The sequence below is a fragment of the Penicillium hispanicum genome (assembly GCF_028827665.1).
Source record: "Penicillium hispanicum strain IBT 35686 chromosome Unknown utg000002l_segment0_segment0, whole genome shotgun sequence".
Taxonomy (NCBI): domain Eukaryota; kingdom Fungi; phylum Ascomycota; class Eurotiomycetes; order Eurotiales; family Aspergillaceae; genus Penicillium; species Penicillium hispanicum.
Window position 1 is genome coordinate 813,453 of NW_026623194.1, and position 21,303 is coordinate 834,755.

The window sequence follows — 21,303 nt, forward strand, 5'->3', positions numbered from 1 at the left end:
ACTCGAACGTTGACTTACGTAGCTCGCATCCATCTATGGTGGATGAGAGATACTGTGATTCAGTGTCAGCATCGACCAAGTACTTTAAACGTAGGCCTAGAACCCTAATTTTCCTAAACAGGAGACGGAAGCAGATTGCACTCCACTTGGCTCCGTAATAGTCTCAAGTACTCTCGATAAGGAGGCAGATCCGACAGAATTACGTTCTCCCGTAATTTGGCACCGTCAGCCCAGTGGATACAGCATCTATAATGGTCCAGTCATCAGGTAGGTATTAGGCAGGAAGCATGGGGGAGGTTACATGCAAATATGCCATTTAAATAGAGTATGAATTGATGAACGTCGTACCTCAGCTCCAGACATCCATGGGTCAGAGTCAACCTTTGTGATAGATTACCTGACATTATGCGCGCCTCGTTACTTTCCATTTTCACTATTGCCGCGGCCATCAGCAGCGTGGCTGGTAAGCAGATTGGAATCGCTTGCCCTTCTGCCACTAACAGTATGAGCAGCTCACCCCGAGCGACATGACCGCCACAATCCGAAGCATGCGCCTCACACGATTTCTCGGCGCACCGACAAGTGCGCTGGTCAAATCAACGAGCGCCGGGACACTGCCCTGAAGAAGCGCAGAAACGTTTTGAACAAGCGCGGCGCAAAGACTTTGTCGCCAGGTCGATACATGTACAGCGAGCTGCAGAACACGACGTGTTTGTTGGCCCCGGACACCATCTTTGGTCCCTACGACGTTGACGGAGAGCTCCATCGCCACGATACGCGCGAAGGTCAGGAGGGTGTCAACCTCTTCCTTGACCTTGGCCTTATTGACGTCGAGACCTGTGAGCCTTTGCCTGATGCTTGGCTCACCATTTGGGTATGTACTCTGCCATCCTCAATCCCAGACCCCTTACTCACGACATTCAGTCCTGCAATGCCACCGGAAGCTATTCTGGATATACCGGAGTAAACCCAAACACCGTCTCACTCCTCTCTGGATGGACTAGCAGGGCCGACGGCACCACAGACGACGAGACCTTCCTGCGCGGTATCTCCAAGACCAACGAGGACGGCATCGCGGAGTTCCTCACCATCTTCCCCGGCTACTACGACAGCCGGACTACTCACATCCATGTGACAGTGCAAACCAATGTGACCAACGAGGACACCAGTTACTCCGCGGCGGCCGTCGAGCACATCGGCCAGCTCTTCTTCCCGGAGGAACTAATCAACTCGGTGTACGAGCTAGCACCGTACCATGCGCACTTGGCCACTCTGAACAGGACTTTGAATTCCGAAGACTCAGTCTACTCCGTTGCGAATGCTGATGGATACTCTGCCATAATCTCCACCCAGCTTTTGGGTCAGACGATTGCGGACGGCCTGATTGGATATATTACCATCGGTGTCAACAAGACTGCCGCCGCTCTTGCTACTACGGGTACTCAGGTGAATGTGCAGGGATATCTTCCGACGGTCTCTCTGACTAGTGGTGCTCAGGCTGCTGCAAACAGCAAAGACCTTGCCGAGGGATACCGTGCCAATGGTCTGAGAAAACACTGATGACAACAGTAGTGGAGGAAGGAAATTTCGATGTTGAGCATAGGGAGTTGTGGGCTGGGGTTGGGGTTTAGGAACAATAGAATGAATAGCTTGATGTCACGAGAAAATGAGTCTCTACATGACAAAAAATCTTAAAAGTACCTGGGTTCCAAGGTTGTTTTCTGGGGCTCCATGAACATGCTGACTAAGTATTTTGGCGAGCTCTGGAGACCTCGCCCGCCCCCAGCCTCATTTCTTCGAACAGTCAACTCCTAACCCTCGCGCGCAAGAAGCGTTTGTCACTGCCAATGGCGGACCTCAAAACCCTCGGGGACCCCCCGATTCATTACCGATCTCTCGCATTTTTTTTCGGCTACCTCTCAATCGCAACCGGACTTATCCTCAGCATAATCCGCGTTATCAATGTCCGATATCATGCCCGCCAGAAGCAAAATGACTGGAATGGACCCCAGCGGCGCAAACAATTTTATCTCTTCGCCATTTTGGCGGCTCTGAGCCTCGGCTTTACGTGGTTCCATATGATCAGTCTGTTTGTCTGGTCATACAAAAATTGGGCATCGAGTCCCAATGGACTATTGTATTCGAGCATAGATATGCCTACTGTCACCCGGATGGGCCTTTGGCTTAAAAATACCTATGTTTTCCAGGAAGCTTGGGAGACCGTCTCTGAGAATCCGACACGGTTTTGGTGGAGTGGACAGATCTTTGGATGGACGATTGGGTGGAGTATTTTCCTTGGCATCACCGGTAGGTTTGGCACAGCATTAGAAGAGATGCTCCGGGGGGAAATCAATTCATGTTCGTGCCTTACTAACCCCTGCTCACAGGTCGGAGATATCGCATTCCCCATGTTTGGGTGTACATGCTCGTTGCCCAAGCTGTCAGTGTATCTTTTGCCGCGAATCTTTTCTTTGCCGCTATCACTGTCTCGCAACGACCAAACGAGAAGCACGATATCTTCGCATGGTCGCCATCGCTAGTATACGAGCTCGTCCCAGTCGTACTCTCACTCCTCGACACGGTAGCTGTGCCGATCTTCGCGTACGAGAAGAAATTCATGCTGGTGCTCCTCGCGCCCCATGCTCTAGTTTTTATTCCTTGCGTGCTGCGCCCGAGAAGTTCCGCCTCGAAGGGCGCTGCCACCAAGGTACAGGGAGAACAAACGACCAAGCGATATGCTTCATTCCTCTACTGGATTGCGGCGGCTTCCGTTGTTCTGCAGGCATATTTCACTGTTTTGATGTTGCTGGATATGGGTCCAGATGTACCATACGGTGAGGTGGCTCAGCGGCTACTGGATACGGTATATGTTCATCCTGCTTGCAGTAGCGTGAGCTGGGACGTCATTTGGTGCACCGTGAGTGGCTTTGCTTGGGCTGTTGTGCATGGTTTTGATTCGAGAGGAATGCTTGGTGGACGGTGAAATGAATGGACAGGAGGCTTGTGGGATATTCCCAGACCTAGAGATATTGCTGTCAAAAAATACTGCTCGATTTCGGCAGAACTTTTGTGACAGATATATAGTTATAATATTACGCAACTGAACATCGAGCAAAAACATCCGGTAAGTTGCGCAATCCTCTTTTGGCATAGGCCACATTGCAGGATAGGTCTTTTCTGCTTCGATGGAAGCGTTTGGGTCTTAGTTTGACCCATCTTGTGAGCTTGCGAAACATGTCTCTGTAACTCGCGTCGCGAGGGGAAGCCGCATCTGTTGATTTTGTCCAATGTATCTGAGTGAGAAACCGAAAGCGAGGATTGTCGGACAGGCAACATATCGATCGAGGATACTCCAACGACTGGGATGACAAGTCTTACTAGAGACTTGTTCAATATCATGGACGATTTGGATCAGCATGAACAGCTCTGCCCCGTTAACGTTGACCCTAGGTTGACTATGGAGCTACTACGGTGAGTAATGTTCATAGATTGCCATAAACGCCGACGTTCATATTTTCAACTTTGAAGTCACCAAAGAGCAGGTGTCGATTTCACGATATACCGAGAAACGGGGCAGTTCCAACCCTCAGAGCCCCTCTGGTGCAACGAAGCGGGTATCCTTGCAGGGCCTTGGTCAGTATGCCCGAGTTTGAAGTTCTCAAAACATACTAACCGAAAGGGGGATATTCCGTCTGCAGAACAAGGACCTGAGTTGCAGAGAGCTCTAGAGGAGGCTTTGAAAACACAGGATGCTATCAATAGGCTTTCCGATGCCGAGAAGAATCTTATGACCGAGGCAGCAAATACCAGTTTTAGAAGACGCCAGGGACGTAAATAGATCAAATGGGGAGGAAGCCGAGGGGTTCCCCTGACATATATTTCTTCCACTCGCTTTCCTTCTTACACATCGTTCTTACCCCCTCTTAAGATGGACGTTGACAATCTCGCGGCTCAGCAGTCGGATCGAATTTTCCAGGCGTGGATACAAAACTTACTCAGGAATTCACCAGAGGAGCTGGCGGGTAAGCTTGCTTCCCGGCATTGTCCTGGTACGCCTATCACAGCCTCGCGACTCTCAAATGGCGCTTTCAATGTTTGCTATCGGGTCACTTTTGAAAACGGCCACCGCGTTGTGGTTCGTTTCACGGCCCTCGGTCGAGTCGTCGCTCGCAAAGAGAAGGTTGATGACGAGGTCGCTATCATGGAGTTCCTTGGTCAGCACACAACAATCCCGGTCCCAAAGATCTTCGGACATGGCAAGAGCGTGGTTGGCCCGTACATTGTGATGTCTTATATCGAAGGACGTCTGTTAAGCGAATATCTCAGAGATTCATCCTGGGAGACAGACACCCTGAGTCCAAGTATTTCTATGTCTATCTTAAAGACAGCCTATTTTGGTATGGCGGAAGTACTTCTAAAGCTATCAAAGCCTGAATTTTCGTTTATTGGAGCTATCAGAGAGGATACACCCGGCGGCTGGATCGTGTCAAAGCGTCCACTTACTTTGAATATGAATCGGATTGCCCAATTCTCTAATATCCCATACGAAGTTTTTAAGCGACGACACTTCAGCAACGCAGCGGACTATTACGAGGAGCTCGCCCAGCATCATTTCTATCATCTTGAGCATCAATACAATGATGCTATCATTGATAAAGATGATTGTCGGAAGAAATATATCGCACGCTGCCTCTTTCGCAAACTTTCGCGTGAAATAGCCTCCGAGCATTGCAATGGACCTTTCCATATCTATTGCGATGACTTTAACCCCGGCAATGTTCTTGTTGATGCATCAAAGCTTATTGTTACTGGGGTCGTCGACTGGGAGTTTTCTTACGCCGCCCCTATTGAATTTACATATGCTGCTCCTTGGTGGCTCGTATTGGAGCGCCCGGAGGACTGGGAGCTAGACCTCAATCAATTTTTGGCGCGATTCATGCCAAGGTTTCGCACTTTTCTCGAAGTGCTCCAAGATTGTGAGGCAAAGAAAATCAAAGACGGATCCTTGGTACAGTCCCAACGCCTCTCGGTTGCCATGGCGAAATCATTGGACACTGGGCTATTTTGGATTTCTCTCGCTTTACGGCATAGCGCTATGTTTGATGAGATCTATTGGAAGTTCATCGATCAAAAATTTTTTGGTCCTTTTACAACTATTGAAGACCGACTGGGTCTATTAGGTGTGGAGGAGCGTGCAAACATCGACGCTTTCATCGAGAAGAAATTGGACCAGGCAAGTGAACGCACCCTTGTTACTCATTACAGCATTAGTGAGCTAGTTGATCTATAAACGTTGAGAGCGGATTGATTTCAGCTACGAGTCATGATAGAATCAAATGGGTGATTGTATTGGACGAATATAAAGAGAGTATTACCTATGGCAAGCATTTCCATATTCATCAGATCTAACGAAGGTCAGAAAGGCCCAAAATCATGTGATGTGACACCGGACCAATGAAACGGTCACAACCTCCGTATCCAACTTGGAGTAATCTTCAACGCCCGTCTTGCGCCTGTCAGTGGGAGTCATCGTGGCGTTAGGGTGCAAAGGTATGGGTCGAGCCGCCAGTGAGAAAGAGGGAGGGTTCAGCTTTATGGGGTTCAGAGCGTTCGGGTAAAGAATAGATTAGGGCATTCCGGTATACATGGAATAGTAGTGCAAGGCCAGGTGAATAGAATAAACAAAAACAAGACATACAACAGCGAGGATTCGCATGTGGTCACCCACCATACTACTAACTCGCCGGCGTGTGGCTTAAGTACGGCTGAGCGGACGGGAAGCCCTGTTCTCCACACCCTGTGGTCGTATGTATTAGAAAGGGCGTGGAAGGGGAATATAAGGCCTCTTCTTATATAATTAAATATTAATAAAATATAGTACTCTACCTAAGGTTACTATCGACTAACTATTATACAGACCTTTACAGGAATTACGGCACGCAGTCATTCAGCAGTGATTCGACACTGAACTACCGATCGGAGACCCCAGAGGATGTAGTATATATTATACAACTACACGCCGGCTAGATATAATACAGAGCGGGGAGCATAGTTAGATAGTTGATGTATTAGGGGAGTCTATGAGAATAGGGCGGAGGATGGAATTCTGGTTTGTGTACTTAAGGGCCTGTTCCATGATATAGTTATCTTCTTTTCCTTCCTTCCCTCGGGATTAGTTCATTGAACCAATCATATCATCTCATCATATCACCTCGTTCCTTGTCTGATCTCATCAACCATAACGGTGGGAATTTGGACCGCGCAGCATGTGGTATGGCACAATAGCTAAAGTATAATGATAGATATCTCGAATACTGAGCGATTAATGAGAAGCCTGGAGAACCGGCCCAGCCGATGCAAGAAACTGCAGCCACCTCGGATGCAGCGGCGCCTCGAAGCGCGAGAACATCAACGCGATATGCTCGTAGGAGACCGGCTCAGTCAGGGATGCATCGAAACTTTCAAACGACACTGTATCAAGTCCATTATCGTAAGCTTGTGGCACTAGCAAGTCGTGGTTATGCTATGATAGAGCAGGCTGGGAAAACTTACAAGTAAGCAGTCTCGCCTGCGTCCAGATGGTCCCAAAATGCTTGAGCTGCAGATGAAGCACGGTGATGTCATGGTCGATACTCGAGCGGAGACTTTCGTCAAGCAGTGGCCCCGATTTCCTGTGCAGACTGAGGAAGATGAGTGTGGTGAAAATGGTGAATGTGATAGCCGGGTCCACCGTGAGGCAGAATGCGCTATCCCACTGGCCCGCCAGCGTGGCAATGTCCTGGCACGTCTCGAGAATTCGCTGCCAACTTGATACCCAGTCGTCTGCTCGTCGCTGGCCGCAGTCCACGAGGGAGACAAGCAGCTGCGCCATTCGTAGATGGAATACGGTGATAAGCCTGGCGTGATGTTCGACCGGAGTCTCGTTTGAGAACGCGTTACGTCGCGGGTTAAGCCAGCCCCGTGGGAGGGCGACACGGAGTGTCGTCAGCTGGCTTTCGACTTTGGCGAGTTGGGCCAGTATCCCGGCTCGCCATTGCAGCATGTGCATGCGGAGGACGATGCCGGCCTGACGCATGGTGGCGATTGTGACGTTGTGAATGTTACCCAGCAAGGTCTCTGGGTCTGATGTGATTGCTGGGAGGAGTTCGGATAGACCGTCCGAGTTGGGAGGTAGAAGGATCCCCTGGGAGGCACTCTTTGTCCCACTGAAGGTAAAGCAGGTGTTGATGACGGTATCGTCAATTTGATATGGTGTCCCTAAGGCGAGATTGGAGTATGTGTCGAGTCGGTAGATACACCACCATAGCGCCCGCCATTCCTGGATATCTTCATCGCTCACCATGCTCCAGTCAGGGTACAGCAAGCGGATATGGTCAAGTCGGTCCAGGCCAATACGATAGGCCATGCGCGTTACCCTACCAATGCGCAACCAGGAGTGGTGGCCTGGGAATTGATGGAACTCATAAAAGGCCAATATGCAGGCCTTACGGAACTGGTCAAGGGATAGAGCGTCTCCGACCAAGTCATCTTCTAGCAGGCTCGACCTGAGGAGTGAGTCCAGCCCTGCGTCTAGATCTGGTCCGTCATCACATCCGGCAACCCGGGTCAGCTTTGTGGCAATCATGGCCATGGTCGTGATGAGATCCTGACTACATAGGGAGTCTCGGTAGCGGCGGAGAAATCGCTCCTTCGAGAAGATAGGGTTTGCATCCCGAGCAATATCGAAGAAGACCCCAATGCTACAGTAGTAGTGCCACAGCGTATCAGCTTGGCTCGGGCGAACGAGAAAAGGTACTTACAGGTGTTCCTCCTCCTGCGAGGAGAAGTGCAAGTAACTGGAGCACGAGGGGCTGGTGCTAGCGGGTTGCGGAGGAACTCCATGGGCCGAGTCCTGCGAGACGGGATCCGCGGGGGTGGGGAGGAAGCCTGTTGGGGACATCACTACGTCAGGCTCTGGAAGTGTGGCACTGCTGTCCGGGGCTGCTTGACAAGGAGCATGATTACTTCTCAGCACCAACTGGAGCGGGTTAGTCGACTTACCAGGCGAAGTGCGCGACTTGGATCGGCGAGTGGCATAATGCGAGCCACGAGGCGGACCAGGCCTTCGTTTTGCTAGGGTATAGGTGCATATCTTTCCCAGGTCGAAGCAACGAGAACACGTCGGTCTCGCCAGGTTGCCTGCGGACGTTTAGTGAAGGAGAATCTCGGATTCTTGGCGGACCATAGCGCACACTTGACCTTCTTACTGCGCAGAGAGCTTAGCGGGAGCACTTGATGGAGGGGGAGAGTGGGTTACCGGATGCACCTATCGCACACCCTCAGTGGCATTGCTTTGGGCTCCAGACTCGCTAGCTCGGAGGAAAGAGATACGATTTTGATGAATGTTTCGATGGTTGCCGAAGCACAAGTTGAATTAGCAAATTCCGCCAGTTGAATCATGACTATCTTCACGTCATCCAGTGGGCCCAAATTCCTCCGCGGCGTGTCTTTTTCGCCAATCACATCCCTTCATAAAGCGTCTCCCCGTCACCGACCAATCGACTGCTTCAAAGACCCCAGCTTGAATTTGCGGTACAGGAACACGTTCTGCGTAGCTTTGTCAGTGCTTAAATAGTCCACACGAGGAGACGACTCACTAGTAGCCGTAGTGGCAAAAGCATGAAGATCAGGCGAAGCATCTGCGCCATTCCTCCCTCCCAGATCTCCGGTCCAGCGCGTCGCCTCACCAGCTTATCGACAATCGACGCAGCATACACGCTCGCCTGCATTCCGTTCGCATTGCCCTGGTACTTGATCTTTTCAATCGTACCTTTGATTGGGAGATAAATCGAGTCCTCTGGCGCGTGGAGGCCGTGGTGAAGGATGTTGCTCTGCACAAACCCTGTCACGATTTCGACCACCTCAATCCCTAGCGGTTTCACCTCCTGTATCCTTTATTAGCACGATTCCTTCCAACGACGGGTTGTCTGCTTACCAGTCGAAGAGTCCTCGAATACTGACTGAGCGCTGCCTTGGACGCATTGTATGCGCTCTGCCACACGACTGGGATGTTCCGCGTCACGCTTCCAATCTGCACAATGTATCCTTGTGGTGACTGGCGCAGAAGGGACAGGAAGATCTGGCACAAGCGCATAACAGCAAAAACATTGACTTGGAAAAGCGCGGCAACTTCGTCCATCTCCAAGTCCATCGCCATCCCTGCGTAGTGCGTTCCCGCATTGTTGACGAGATAGTCCAGGCGCCCGCCTGTTTCTTTCACAACCGCGTCTTTCAGCCGTGTAATGCTTTCTGGATCGCTCAGCTCAAGTGCCAAGGCTCTGATGTTGCTATGGTTGCTTGTGAGCTCGTTGAGAGACTCGGTGCGGCGTGCTGTGGCGAGAACAGTGACACCTCTGCTTGCAAAGGCTATTGCAAGCTCTTTGCCGATCCCACTGCTGCACCCGGTAATGAGCGCGAAGGAATCACGGTCCGTCATGATGTTCTTGACGTGTGTTGAGAGGCCCTGGTGTGTTGGTTTTTTGATGGTCTCGGGAGTTGGCGAGGAAAAGCGGATCTATTTGTGTGCGATTGATACTAATATTAAATATTTATAATATATCCTCTAACCCAGGCTGAGTTTCTCCAGCAGTCTTCCATGTGCATCACGGGACTAATACCTAGTTATGCCGAGGTAGAAACGAATTCTTCGTCGAGGCATATACACGTGGAGTACTAATGTGATCCCTAGGGCATTCGTCTAGTAGGGGCCAGTCCAGCTAGATACACTAGGGTATGCCGAGTACGAATCACTAATTGTTTGAAATAGCCATACTACTACACGGTAGGCCTTACAGGATAAACCCAGCTCATCTTGCCCTGAATCCGTTCCTCCCTAGACACATAGTCTAGCACTTGACCCTTGCGAAACTCCGGCGCCATCACATACTTCATGAACAAGACTTCAATCGTGTGCGGCACCGACAGATACCGCGAAAGCAGATAGTAGCAGGGGTTGTGCCACGCGTGCATCCTCGTCTCAAGCCCTGACTTCGCAACGTCCCCTTCAAGAGAGCACACAGAGCTCATCCGAACCGCCTGGTACTTCTCAAAGATTCCTGTCAGCACCTGAGCACTGGGCCCCGGACTCCCAGACGCTTCTCGAACAGCCTTGCGCAGGCTATTGCACAGCACCACGATATCCTGGATCCCATGGTTAAACCCTAGACCCAGATGCGTGGTCATCTTGTGGCACGCATCACCGACAAGCACAATCCGCCCGAAGCTCCAGTGCTTCACAATCCCCTCATCCAGATTCGTCAGCCCTGCCCCCAACATCCGAGGCCAGACATCCTTGACCTGGACCGTCTGCGTTAGCGGAAACTCGGCAAACTCCGCTGCGACCGCGTCGACGTCCTTCTGCGTGTAACTAGTCCGCTCGCTCGTTGGCCTCGGTAGCCGCTTATACAGGAAGAACCACCCGCGCTCCGGCCCGCTAAAGTACATGATCGCCTTCCCTTTCGACTGGATATCGTACCCCTGGCCCGCCGGCGACGGCGACGGGAAAGACCCGAAGAGGAGCTGGTATGCCGCCGAGTATGGATGCACAGGGTCCCACGAGCGAGTCGCGTCCTCCTTCAGGGCGAGGTCGCGCATTACCTGCCGGGTCTTGCTATAAACGCCGTCGGCGCCGATGATGATCGAGCCGTGGAAAACGCTGCCGTCGGCGCAAGTTGCGGTGACGCCGTCGCCCGTCGTTGTTAAGTCGGTCAGTTTCTTGTCCGTGAGAATCTTTTCTCTCGCTGCTTCGGGGAGGCCATTGTACATGATTTTGAGGAGCTCCGCGCGGTGAAATGCGACTGGGCCGTGGCCGTGGCTAGCGAACGAGACCGATATTAGTGCATCTTCTTACGGAGTAAAGAGAACTCACTATTCACGTATCAGGCCATAGCGATTCCCCTCGGCGAAGACGTGTCCGTCGGCCGTAAACGACAGGTGATGGTTTAACTCCGCGCCGCACGGCAGCAAGTCGTCGAGGATGCCAAACTGATGCAGGACGCGCAATGTATGAGGGTGGACGATGAGACTAGCGCCCCTGTCCTCGAAGATTTCCGGTCGGCGCTCAAGGACGACAAAGTCGATGCCGGCTAGATAGAGGGTGTGCGCGGCCGCGAGCCCAATCGGACCTCCGCCTATGACGATGACTTTGAATGTGGTGCTTCGGCTGCTCATTTTTCTGGGCTTGGGTTGCTGATCAGCTAGACTCTGCTCAGTGTGCTAGGCGCGATTGTTCTTTTGTACCGTGCAAGTTTGCGCTGAGGGAGTCCTCCGGTCTGTTCAGAATGGGCGATCTGGAGGAGAAAGGTCCATGGCGGGTCGAATGGTGTGATTATGGAAGTTGCTAGGAGCTCGTTTGGGCTCTCGTTCGAGTATCAGAGCGCTCTTGGGGCCGGAGGAATATGCAGCCAATGGGCGCTTGCTCTGGGGAAGATCCTCCGACGAAGTTGTACCGAGATGAGCCTCAAGCTCAAAGATGAAATTGAATGTTTCTCCGCGGGAGGATCTGTTAACGCTTCGAATGCTCCGACATGTAGGAAAGGGGCCTATTGCCCCTCCTTCAAGGATAAGACCGTTGAAGCGTCCTCGAAGCGTGGTTTCAAGCGAATATCACCATCCCGCCCATCACCATGTCCAAACGCGCCTCTGTGATAGTCATCGGCGGTTCGCACGCAGGCCTAGCAGTCAGCCAGAAACTGCTACGCCAAACGCCCAAAGCCGCCATCACGCTCATCAGCCCCTCGGATGAGTACTACTTCAATATCGCCGCGCCTCGCTTTCTCGTCAAGCCCAAAAGCCTGCCCCCTAGCAGATATTTGTACTCGATCCCGGACGCGTTCCGCGAATATCCCGCGGGCTCCTTCACTTTCGTCAAGGGACTGGTGACCAAGATCGACTACACGACCAAGTCGGTCGTTGTTCTGTCTGCAGGCTCCCCTGCTGCTACTACCGCGTCTTCGTACCATTTCGACTACCTCGTGATCGCGTCTGGCAGCTCGACACCTGCAACGCTTGGACAGGAGGGCGTGCGGCTTCCGTTCAAGGCGACGGCGTTCGAGGACATAAGGAAGGCCATCCTTGAGGCGCAGGCAAAGCTGGCAGATGCCCAGAGGGTTGTAATTGGTGGCGCGGGGCCCCTGGGCGTCGAAATAGCCGGGGAACTGGCCGAAGCGCCAGGACCGAAGAAGGTCACGCTGGTCTCTCGGTCAAATGTCTTGCTAGAGGGGGCGACTGTGCCTATGCAGCGAACGGCGATGTCGCTTCTGAAGTGCAAAAACGTCGATGTCTTGACGGGGACCACGGTCGAGGGGGCCGCGTACGAATCCCACACCCAGACGTGGAAGGTCAAGTTGTCGACTGGGAAAACGTACACTGCTGATGCGTACATCGCGACCACGGGCACCGTTCCAAATAACGAGTTCATCCCAAAGGGCTACCTCGATTCCCAGGGCTGGGTCAACGTCGACGAACAGCTTAGAATCATCGAGAACGGCGTAAGTCGCAGTGACACGTATGCGATCGGTGACATCACTTGCCATCCATATCGACTGCTCTCGCGAGTATCTCTTCAGGGCCAGACGGTAGCATCGAATATTGCGGCTGCTATTGAGCAGAACTCCCAGATCATGACGTACTCGACGGAAGCACAGAAGAAGATGATGGTCGTCCCCGTCGGGCAGTCGACAGGGACAGGACACCTCGGTGGCTGGACCCTGTTTGGATGCCTGGTGTGGTTCTTCAAGGGGAAGGACTTTTTGACTTATGAGGCGCCCAAGTTCTTGCGAGGCCAGATGCGATGATTGGATGATTATTGTGTTACATAACTATTCCACGCTATTGAAAGAGTTCAACTGTGATCATATATTTATAGTACTATTGCCGTACATCTCTCTGATGCTTTTCTCCTACTTGGCCTTATTATCCCCAAAGTCACTGGGCAGCTCAGGCCCCCAAACAGACAATGGCCCAACTGGCTCTCTGCGCGTCGGGTTGTTGCAGTTCACAACATCCCCATCGGCGTAATGCTCGATCTTGAATTTGGAGCTGTCATACCAGTAATCGAAAATCTGGCTCCCCAGGACATGTCTTCCGACACCCCAAACGCTCTTCCACCCCTTATTCGCCAGAAAATGGTGTCCCATCAGCTGAGTATCGAAATCGGCCACCTCAAATGAGGTATGATGCACGTACGTCTTGCTCACAGTTGGCGACGCCCGCTGTAGGAAGAACGTATGGTGGTCTGTGTACTCCTCGCCAAGGTCAAGGTGCATAAAGGTCATAACGTCCATTTGGGGAAACTGCGGGAGATTGAGGATATCCGAGTGCACAAAGTTGAAGTTGCTAGTGTAGAACTCGAGCTCCGTCTCGAACTCCTTGCACACATAGCCGTAATGCCCGAGCTTGTGCACCAGCGCCGGCCCATTGCGGTACCGCTGGAACTGTCCCTTGCGCGGTTTCTCAAACGGCGTATTGAACGGACCCTGTGAGTCGTGCGTTGCTGTTGGGGTCGTCTTCAACTCGATATCCCGCTCCTTCTGCCCGTACACAACGTAGAAGAATGTCCCATTCGGCCTCGCGAAAGTCACCATCTCGCCGGCCCCGGGCGCCTCGTCCAGCTTCCTGTGCACTACCCCGGGCATTGCGGCGGCTTTCTTAAAATTCTCCTCATCCTTGGCGACGTACGCAGCGCCCAGGAAGGTGGATCTCCGCGTTGGGCTCTGTGAGGCGACGTAGACGTAGGGGTCCCTTCCGTACCCGCGGTAGTAGATTGTGTTGCCCTTGCGCGCAGCCTCGACAAAGCCAAAGTCCTTGGCAAACCTAGTAAAGGCTTCAAGGTTGGCGTGCTCGAAGTAAACGTGGGCTATGCGGCCGAGCTGGACTTTTTGCGGCGAGTTCTGGACGACGGGGATTGTGGATGGAGGGAGGATCCAGTTTTGCCATTTTGATGGGAGGAGGGCGATTATGTCGAGGAGCCAGAGCGACATTCCTGCGTTTGGGGAGTGTATGTGTGTGTAAGAGAGAGAGAGAGAGAGAGAGAGAGACAGAGTCAGTGTCTGAATAGGATAATCACAAGAGTATGCAGTGGCAGCACAGTATCTCCATCTCCACAAGCTCTTTTATACGTTCGTGACGCTGAATAGGTACTGCATCTGATGACGGCCGAGGTGTAGATTGGGTCTGACTTGCCGCGGAGGGATGAAAGAGGATCAATCGATGCGCGACTAAAAGATCCTCCGGGGAGGAACTCCGCAGTGGATAACAAACTTAAATCCCGGCCTTCTTTACTCCTCGTACTCCCTTGTTTCCTGATCCTTACCCATTCACCACTCCCGAATTCAGACAATGAGTTACTTCCAGTACCTCTGTCGTTTCCAGACAGAGAGCGGCGAGGACTTCTTCGCCAAATGCGCCTCAGTTAAGCCTACCATCGGATCGTCGGTAGACGCATATCCAACACACGAGGACTTGGTGAATGGCCGGAATGCTACCACAGCCACTATAGCCAAGGTGAGCTGTCGCCTCTCTCCTACTGGCATTGGATTTCGTGGCTGACGGGATATGGTATAGCTCCTATCACCTCTGCCGCAAACAAGGAGCTCAATTTATTGCGTAGGGCTCAACTACAGGAGCCACGCGAAAGAAGCAAGCGTACGCCGCCTCACACGACTACCTACAGACATTTCATCTAACGGCCAATAGCTCAACGTCCCCGCCAACCCACCTGTATGGACCAAGCCTCCCGCCGCGCTCGCATCGCCAAACGAAACCATCCTTATCAGTCGTTTCTGCGCCTCGCATCTTCCCGACTGGGAGGTGAGTCCGTCCGCAATAATCTACTCGGCGTAATTGCTAACAGAAGCAGGGTGAACTCGTTTTCGTCACGTCGCGCGAGTGCCGCGACATCACCCCAGAGCAAGCCTCCGAGTACATTCTCGGATACACGATCGGAAATGACCTTTCGTGCCGGTTTTTCCAGCTTCCCGAGCAGTCCGGCGGGCAGTTCTTCTACGCAAAGGCGTTTGATAAGTTCGCACCGGTCGGTCCGGTCCTCGTGAGTCCGAGTGTCTTTGCGAAGGAGAGGGCAACCGCTACGCTCGTCACCAGGGTCAACGGGAAGGTCAAGCAGGATACGGTGATTGAGAAGGATATGATCTATTCGCCAGAGAGGGTCCTTAGCTGGATGAGTCAGAGTATGTTTGCTCTCTGCTTTTCTTATTTGATTTGATTTTTTCGTGAAGCCTTCTCTCCCATATCTCTAACACGGATCTGCATCCAGGTACAACTATCCCAGCTTACACGGTAGTCATGACGGGCACCCCGGCAGGAGTGGGGATATTTCAGAAGCCGCGGCAGCTATTGAAGGATGGGGACCAGGTCGAGGTTGAGATTTCAGGACTGGGAACACTGAAGAACGTGGTGCGGTTTGAGGAGGGGCAGGATTCCATCATGTAAGAATATACCCATAGGATGACGAGCACGGCGAACGCTCGCTTTCGCCAAGTTTGAGGATCGAATACTGATGGAGGATTCTTTGTTCGTTTCAACAGAAAACTTGCCTGGACGCTAGTGAAAGCAAAGCTCTGGTATAGGTGTAGTTCGTGGCTGATATGAATGCAGTACCTATCCTTTTCCAGTTTTCGGGTTATGGATTATGTGTCTGTCTGTGTTTCAAATTTATTCGTCGCTGATTTTGTATAAATTGTCTAGATAGTAAGAACTCACCTTGTTATCTGACTATAAGCTGTTCAAGCTGTATAAAAAGATTTCGTGTGTTATATTGTATGATCTCCTCATATTGTATACTTGTGGCCAGATCTTCAGGAAGAGTATCTTTATTATGTTATATGGTATTATATAAGCTAAAATATACCGTATTTTCATATACATGCTTGGATAAATTGAGGAAGTAGAAGCCGGATATATAGTAGACTTCGGCAAAGCCCCTTTTGGGCCCAAAACCTAATTATCTGGATGACTGTCCTAAATAGGAAACCTTGATAGATTTGTATGCAAAACTTACATTAAAAAGGCCCAAAATGAAGTCATTCGGCTTTGGGACCAAGGTCCGGGCCGAAAATGGGCTTGGCGAAAGTCTAGGAAATAGCCCTCCCTACGCCTAAACCAGCTATCTTAACCGAGGAAGATTAGCTAGAAGTTCTCCGCGACGATGTAGGCATCCTAGCTAGTACCAATTTAGATACTGTTGATGATTAATAGGAATAATTACGAAGACTAGCAAGTAGGCGAGTATTCAAACACCCATTTTCCATGAAGGTAAATGTAATTAGTATTATTCACTTCCAAATCAAGTTATATCTTCTGGCTAGGGGTCTGCGATATTCGAGCTCCGATCCGGGTTTGTTATTATCAGAACCCTTTGTGGCCAGATAACTCCGGGTATGCTCTCATGGCTCCTGTTTCGGTGGTGAAACTCCTGTCGTCCAAACCCTTCCTGAACCTCTATTGAAGCTCGCGGTTTCTCTTCCGCAACCTGATCGTTCATTCTCCGAGAAGCGATAAACCTCCTGATAGCACAGACACATAGACTCCCCAAGAGGAATCCAAATATCGCCGATAGAAACAACGCCACGATAGAAAGTTCTGCATTGATGGGGCCGAGTTCTGGCGTGCCTGTCAGCCAATTTGATTGTGTGATATACTAAGACCAATATACCTAGCCATCTCCTGCGAATTGTTGATTTCCATGGAAGGCTTTCCGGGATGAAAATCATTGCTCCCAACTTGTATAGTATCTTGATCAAACGGTTGCCTTTGATCGGGTTCAGCTGGGCTGGGAACAAAAACTTCTAGCGCTGAAACGTCAAAAGTAAGACTCACCTTCCAGCAGACTTGAAATGCAGACCAGAACCTAGTTTGGCAAAATACCCAACCCTCTCTCGGATATTCCGGTTCTGCTAGCCAGGTTCTCTGAATAAGCCGGTTGCAAGCGACAGTGAAGTAAATGTAGAGTTAAATAAGATCTGAAGTAGAGCCGTTCGGAATTGGGAATGGTTGTCATTTTTAACATTTGCGATCTCGCCTTGCTGGGTCCAATACTCCTTGCCCAGGTGTGTTTCGGAGCAACTCAATAAGCTAGCGGAAGCCCATAGACCTTGGCAATTTAAAATTCGGACAATTCAATCCATCCGTTATATATGGGTCTACGAGTTCCTCCGAGGAGAATGGCATCATTCGGATACAACAGAAAATTGAAGACAGGGACTCCCACCGGCGTGGGTGCATTCTAGAGTCAGCGGGGGTTTTTCGAAGACAACAGTCTAGTCAAAAACGATGGCCTCGGAGCACCGAGGAACATGATTAAATTCTGAGAGGACCAGACTCAATGCAGTGAGACGATTCAGGTTTAGCAATTATGCCAAGCCACATGCTAATCAATCCAAGTTCTCACTGAACGAAAGCAAGGAAACTTACTGTGCACCTCTAGGTAAGAACTCAACGGTGGTCTCACTCGGGGCGGACATTTGCCTGCCCCCACCCGACTTCCACTAGTAGTTTATTATCGATTTCCTCCAAGAGTTCATCCTTGATGTAACAGGGGTCCCCTCTCCTAGCAATTCTCTCGTTGGAGTATGGAAGGGATTGCCGAGAGTCTATTGTACCGCGGAGCAACTTTGGGAGATTATCAAGCTCAACCAGCGAATACTGCAATAGGCCAGTGTCAAAGGTTGCCCAAAGTCAATTCTCGCACAGCCATGATCGGCAGCGAACTTTTTACGCAAGACGCCATGCTCCTCGGAAGATCCAACTAAAGCATGAAAGAAGTTAGAATAAGACAGAAAGGGCGTTACGCTGGCTCGGTGGCAATATCTTGCAGCCGGGGTGGTTGCGTCTTGTCTACAGTAATCAGCAGCATTCTGAACACGTTGTTGTCGATCACTGCTCGGATTGGGATGAACCCACTGGGAATATACCTTCTGTGGGAATTAAATGCTAGTTACTTGGAGTAGACGGCATTTCTGCCATCGCCTTTCCCTTTTGCTATAATTCACGGCCGTAGAGTATAAAGTCGAGAGCTCGTCCAATGGAGACATCACAACAACATATCTCAGAGATCTCGTGCGACACACTCCGGCTTCCAGCATACTCTCATAACAACACGAAAGGTCATATTCGAAGATGCTCCGATTTCCTGCCCTCGCCGGACCTGTGAGCTTTGCTGTTTCGGCATTGTGTACGTGCCAGCTCTCGCATTCGATTCTGATACTTTTCAACGTAGCTAACGCAACCTGGTGGAAGGCCTGTCTGTGGCATCTCCAAAAAATGGCTCGGAGCTCGATCTGTCGGGAACGACAAAGGTGGAATGGTCCTCCTCACAGTGAGTAGAACCATTTTCGCACATTGCATTCCCATCCCCACTTGCGAGGCTAACGAGAATCCTGTTTTGACGTATGCAGCTCCGACCCCTTCACCTTCAACCTTTACCTCCTCAACAAGGACAATATTCCCAGCTTTAATCTGAAAATCGCATCAAACTTAACCACATCTGACGACGAGTATACATTCGACAGTATTGACGTTCCTCCGGGGTAAGTTAGCTTTCCTTTTCTTCCGCGGTATACTAGTAAACCATATTCTATAAGCGCCCCAACAGCTATATCTAACGATAAAGTATTCCAGATCCGGTTACGTCTTCGACTTCAAAGACGTCTCATCCAACAACATACTCGCTCAGTCCGGAGAATTCAGCGTTGTCATTCATGGAGAGAATACCAGTACTTCCTCAGCCACGCCTACAGCCACGGCTACAAGCACTGGTAATGAGACAGGCTCAAGCACTAACGCGCAGACTGGGGCTGCAGCACGCACTTTCGGGCTGTCCGTGGCTCTCGGTGTGATGAGTGTTGTTGGGATGGCGTGTGCACTATAAGGGGATATTTGATTGCTGTTGAATTACAGCTTTTGCATCAGGTGGTCGGCGGTGTCATATCGTGTGAGGTTGGATTATGTGCCGCTTGCCCGGGTGCCTACATTCTCTAGATTTTAGTGCGTATAATAGACGAAAAAGGCTGTTCCTCAATCAAGAGTTAAGAGTGAGGAGAGACGTCCCAAGATAAACCTAAAAAAGACCGATACCAATCCGTACTGGAGAACCACAGCATCTCCCACCAGTGCGTAGAGCTTACAGGCTCCGTAATCTTGCGCCCATGATAGTATTATAGTAATCAGTGTCCACCCTTTCGGCTTCTAGATATTCCCCGACGTTGCGCTGAAAACGTAGTCTATTCTCTCAGTCAGAGATGTCGCTGAGACTCCAATGGGACACCTTACCTTTGTTTTATATTATATATTTTATTTCTTTACTGAATAATTGTGTTAATCAAGGATATCTTGAGTTCGGGATTTCTCCGGTGGGTCTATTGTTAATCCGTGCCCAGCCCCTTCTAATTCTATCTAACTCCTTCCCATGACCTAGAATTCCCACTTTCTAAGAATCATGATGGCAGCAAATTCAGCTAAAATGTCGCTCCTCGGCCTGCTCAAGACAGCCCCTTACAAGTTACCTTCGAGCTCCCCCGGTATTATCCGAGTTTCTCAGTTTGTTGAAGAGGAGTGCGCCCCTCACTATAACCCCAGATATTTCTATCCAATGCAACTCTACACGGTACTGGCCAGTAGATATCAGGTGGCCACGAAGCTTGGTTGGGGTGTTAGCTCGACGGTCTGGCTCGCGAAGGACCTCCAGCAGTAAGTTCAATAATGAATTAACGAGTCACGACTCTGACAGAATCATAGATGGCGTTGGCTTCCTCCACGTTTTGTCGCAATAAAAGTAAACGCAAATAATTACGCATCGACGGAATGTACTGAAAAGGAGTTGCGAATTACGGAGCATATCTCTCGGGTAAACACAAATCATGAAGGTCGATATTTTATCCGCACTTTGCTTGACTCTTTTGACTTAGAGGGACCACATGGAAAGCATTCCTGTATGGTTTTCGATGTCCTCTATGAGCCACTATGGATGCTTCAAAAGCGCTTTATCGGAGGTGTCCTTCCTCTTGACGTCCTCAAGCCGATCACCCAAATGGTCATTATGGGACTCGATTATCTTCATACTCAGTCTCATATCATTCATACAGGTCCGTACGATACTTCAACAGCCGTATGTCGCTAATATAAGGCAGATTTAAAGTCCGACAATATTCTTATGGCGCTTGGAGACCAATCTATCCTCCAAAGAGTCGTCAAAGATGAGGCAGATCATCCCCTACCTCAGAAAAACACAGAAGATCGAACAATATATCTTTCCCGAAACAATTTTGGCTTCGATGTTGATCAGCTCGGGAGGCCAGTTATCACAGACTTTGGTCTTTCTGTTTACAGGGACAAAGCACCTCATACTCACACTATTCAACCTAATAGTTTTCGAGCCCCAGAGGTTGTCCTTGGGGCTGAGTGGAACTATAGCGTTGATATTTGGAATCTGGGCAGTTTGGTAAGGCTTTATAACTTCATTGGTTACATACTCTAATGTCATTGTGTTAGATTCTGGAGCTACTTTGTGGCACCGGCCCTTTTGATCAGGATACATCATCCCCAGGCTCATCTTTTAGTGAGGAACGGCATTTGGCTGCTATCATATCTTTGATCGGTCATCCACCACGAGACATATTGAAGCGAGGAACTCGAAGTTCACGATACTTTGATGAAGATGGTATCTGATCGGCATACCACCCAAATAATGGCCCCACTGACACAGCAACCAGGTCAATTCAAAAACCCCAGTCTCATCCCAGCACAGCGGGGTCTCAATAGTCTGCTTGACACTATTGAAGGAGCTGAAAAGCAGAAGTTCTTGGATTTCATCTCAAGGACGTTGCAATGGCGGCCAGAGGAAAGAGGGACCGCAAAGGAGCTGCTCTCTGATCCATGGCTACAGATACAATAGCAAAACTTTATCCCCTCGTCTCTTCCGCATGTACACATGAAGGCTCGGAGGACAGGCCAAGCCATCGAGATCAACGGCATCGCTGCCTCAGCCGAACTACGCCGTCTCCAAGAGAAGAGCCTTAATAGACAACAATATAATGAACGCACACTGTTTGTGATTAAATGTTGTGTTGTTGAACGACCGAGAAATATTGGTGCAGTATGGGAAGCCGGTGGACCAAAGATTGGAATGCCAATGATGGCCGACGATTAGGGGGCTATAAGAGTTTTGGGTATAGATTAGAGGGGTATTTAGGATATTTAGGGCGCTTGGGACGTTTTAAAAGGCCTAGAGATTGATAAAGACCCTGAAGAGTA

At 50.4% G+C, this 21,303-nt stretch overlaps 12 protein-coding genes across 12 annotated transcripts; 7 read left to right on the forward strand and 5 right to left on the reverse strand.

Moving 5' to 3' along the window:
- Positions 1–405: 405 nt before the first annotated feature.
- On the forward strand, positions 406–1,560 carry N7459_002068 (intradiol ring-cleavage dioxygenase; the record flags this gene model as incomplete). The annotated part of the gene is made up of 3 exons (XM_056941253.1): positions 406–463; positions 513–963; positions 1,008–1,560. The coding sequence occupies 3 exons, from the start codon at positions 406–408 to the stop codon at positions 1,558–1,560; spliced, it is 1,062 nt and encodes a 353-aa protein (XP_056803108.1).
- Positions 1,561–1,847: 287 nt separating this feature from the next.
- On the forward strand, positions 1,848–2,983 carry N7459_002069 (uncharacterized protein; the record flags this gene model as incomplete). Its single annotated transcript, XM_056941254.1, has 2 exons — positions 1,848–2,358; positions 2,388–2,983. The coding sequence occupies 2 exons, from the start codon at positions 1,848–1,850 to the stop codon at positions 2,981–2,983; spliced, it is 1,107 nt and encodes a 368-aa protein (XP_056803109.1).
- Positions 2,984–3,928: 945 nt separating this feature from the next.
- On the forward strand, positions 3,929–5,290 carry N7459_002070 (phosphotransferase family protein; the record flags this gene model as incomplete). The annotated part of the gene is made up of 1 exon (XM_056941255.1): positions 3,929–5,290. One exon carries the CDS (start codon positions 3,929–3,931, stop codon positions 5,288–5,290), a length of 1,362 nt encoding a protein of 453 aa, XP_056803110.1.
- Positions 5,291–6,322: 1,032 nt separating this feature from the next.
- N7459_002071 (transcription factor domain-containing protein) lies at positions 6,323–7,630 on the reverse strand (the record flags this gene model as incomplete). Its single annotated transcript, XM_056941256.1, has 2 exons — positions 6,323–6,504; positions 6,553–7,630. The coding sequence occupies 2 exons, from the start codon at positions 7,628–7,630 to the stop codon at positions 6,323–6,325; spliced, it is 1,260 nt and encodes a 419-aa protein (XP_056803111.1).
- Positions 7,631–7,795: 165 nt separating this feature from the next.
- Positions 7,796–8,076, reverse strand: N7459_002072 (uncharacterized protein; the record flags this gene model as incomplete). The annotated part of the gene is made up of 2 exons (XM_056941257.1): positions 7,796–8,017; positions 8,041–8,076. The coding sequence occupies 2 exons, from the start codon at positions 8,074–8,076 to the stop codon at positions 7,796–7,798; spliced, it is 258 nt and encodes an 85-aa protein (XP_056803112.1).
- Positions 8,077–8,526: 450 nt separating this feature from the next.
- N7459_002073 (SDR family oxidoreductase) lies at positions 8,527–9,475 on the reverse strand (the record flags this gene model as incomplete). The annotated part of the gene is made up of 3 exons (XM_056941258.1): positions 8,527–8,586; positions 8,637–8,924; positions 8,975–9,475. The coding sequence occupies 3 exons, from the start codon at positions 9,473–9,475 to the stop codon at positions 8,527–8,529; spliced, it is 849 nt and encodes a 282-aa protein (XP_056803113.1).
- Positions 9,476–9,813: 338 nt separating this feature from the next.
- N7459_002074 (FAD-dependent oxidoreductase) lies at positions 9,814–11,208 on the reverse strand (the record flags this gene model as incomplete). Its single annotated transcript, XM_056941259.1, has 2 exons — positions 9,814–10,883; positions 10,914–11,208. The coding sequence occupies 2 exons, from the start codon at positions 11,206–11,208 to the stop codon at positions 9,814–9,816; spliced, it is 1,365 nt and encodes a 454-aa protein (XP_056803114.1).
- Positions 11,209–11,663: 455 nt separating this feature from the next.
- Positions 11,664–12,833, forward strand: N7459_002075 (NAD(P)/FAD-dependent oxidoreductase; the record flags this gene model as incomplete). The annotated part of the gene is made up of 1 exon (XM_056941260.1): positions 11,664–12,833. One exon carries the CDS (start codon positions 11,664–11,666, stop codon positions 12,831–12,833), a length of 1,170 nt encoding a protein of 389 aa, XP_056803115.1.
- Positions 12,834–12,938: 105 nt separating this feature from the next.
- Positions 12,939–14,018, reverse strand: N7459_002076 (2,4,5-trihydroxytoluene oxygenase; the record flags this gene model as incomplete). Its single annotated transcript, XM_056941261.1, has 1 exon — positions 12,939–14,018. The coding sequence occupies one exon, from the start codon at positions 14,016–14,018 to the stop codon at positions 12,939–12,941; it is 1,080 nt and encodes a 359-aa protein (XP_056803116.1).
- A 358-nt stretch (positions 14,019–14,376) lies between these two features.
- On the forward strand, positions 14,377–15,486 carry N7459_002077 (fumarylacetoacetate hydrolase family protein; the record flags this gene model as incomplete). The annotated part of the gene is made up of 5 exons (XM_056941262.1): positions 14,377–14,541; positions 14,602–14,682; positions 14,734–14,847; positions 14,897–15,224; positions 15,311–15,486. The coding sequence occupies 5 exons, from the start codon at positions 14,377–14,379 to the stop codon at positions 15,484–15,486; spliced, it is 864 nt and encodes a 287-aa protein (XP_056803117.1).
- A 2,685-nt stretch (positions 15,487–18,171) lies between these two features.
- N7459_002078 (GPI anchored serine-threonine rich family protein) lies at positions 18,172–18,922 on the forward strand (the record flags this gene model as incomplete). The annotated part of the gene is made up of 4 exons (XM_056941263.1): positions 18,172–18,226; positions 18,292–18,370; positions 18,450–18,581; positions 18,673–18,922. The coding sequence occupies 4 exons, from the start codon at positions 18,172–18,174 to the stop codon at positions 18,920–18,922; spliced, it is 516 nt and encodes a 171-aa protein (XP_056803118.1).
- Positions 18,923–19,489: 567 nt separating this feature from the next.
- N7459_002079 (uncharacterized protein) lies at positions 19,490–20,944 on the forward strand (the record flags this gene model as incomplete). Its single annotated transcript, XM_056941264.1, has 5 exons — positions 19,490–19,740; positions 19,789–20,135; positions 20,181–20,491; positions 20,542–20,710; positions 20,763–20,944. The coding sequence occupies 5 exons, from the start codon at positions 19,490–19,492 to the stop codon at positions 20,942–20,944; spliced, it is 1,260 nt and encodes a 419-aa protein (XP_056803119.1).
- Positions 20,945–21,303: the final 359 nt, after the last annotated feature.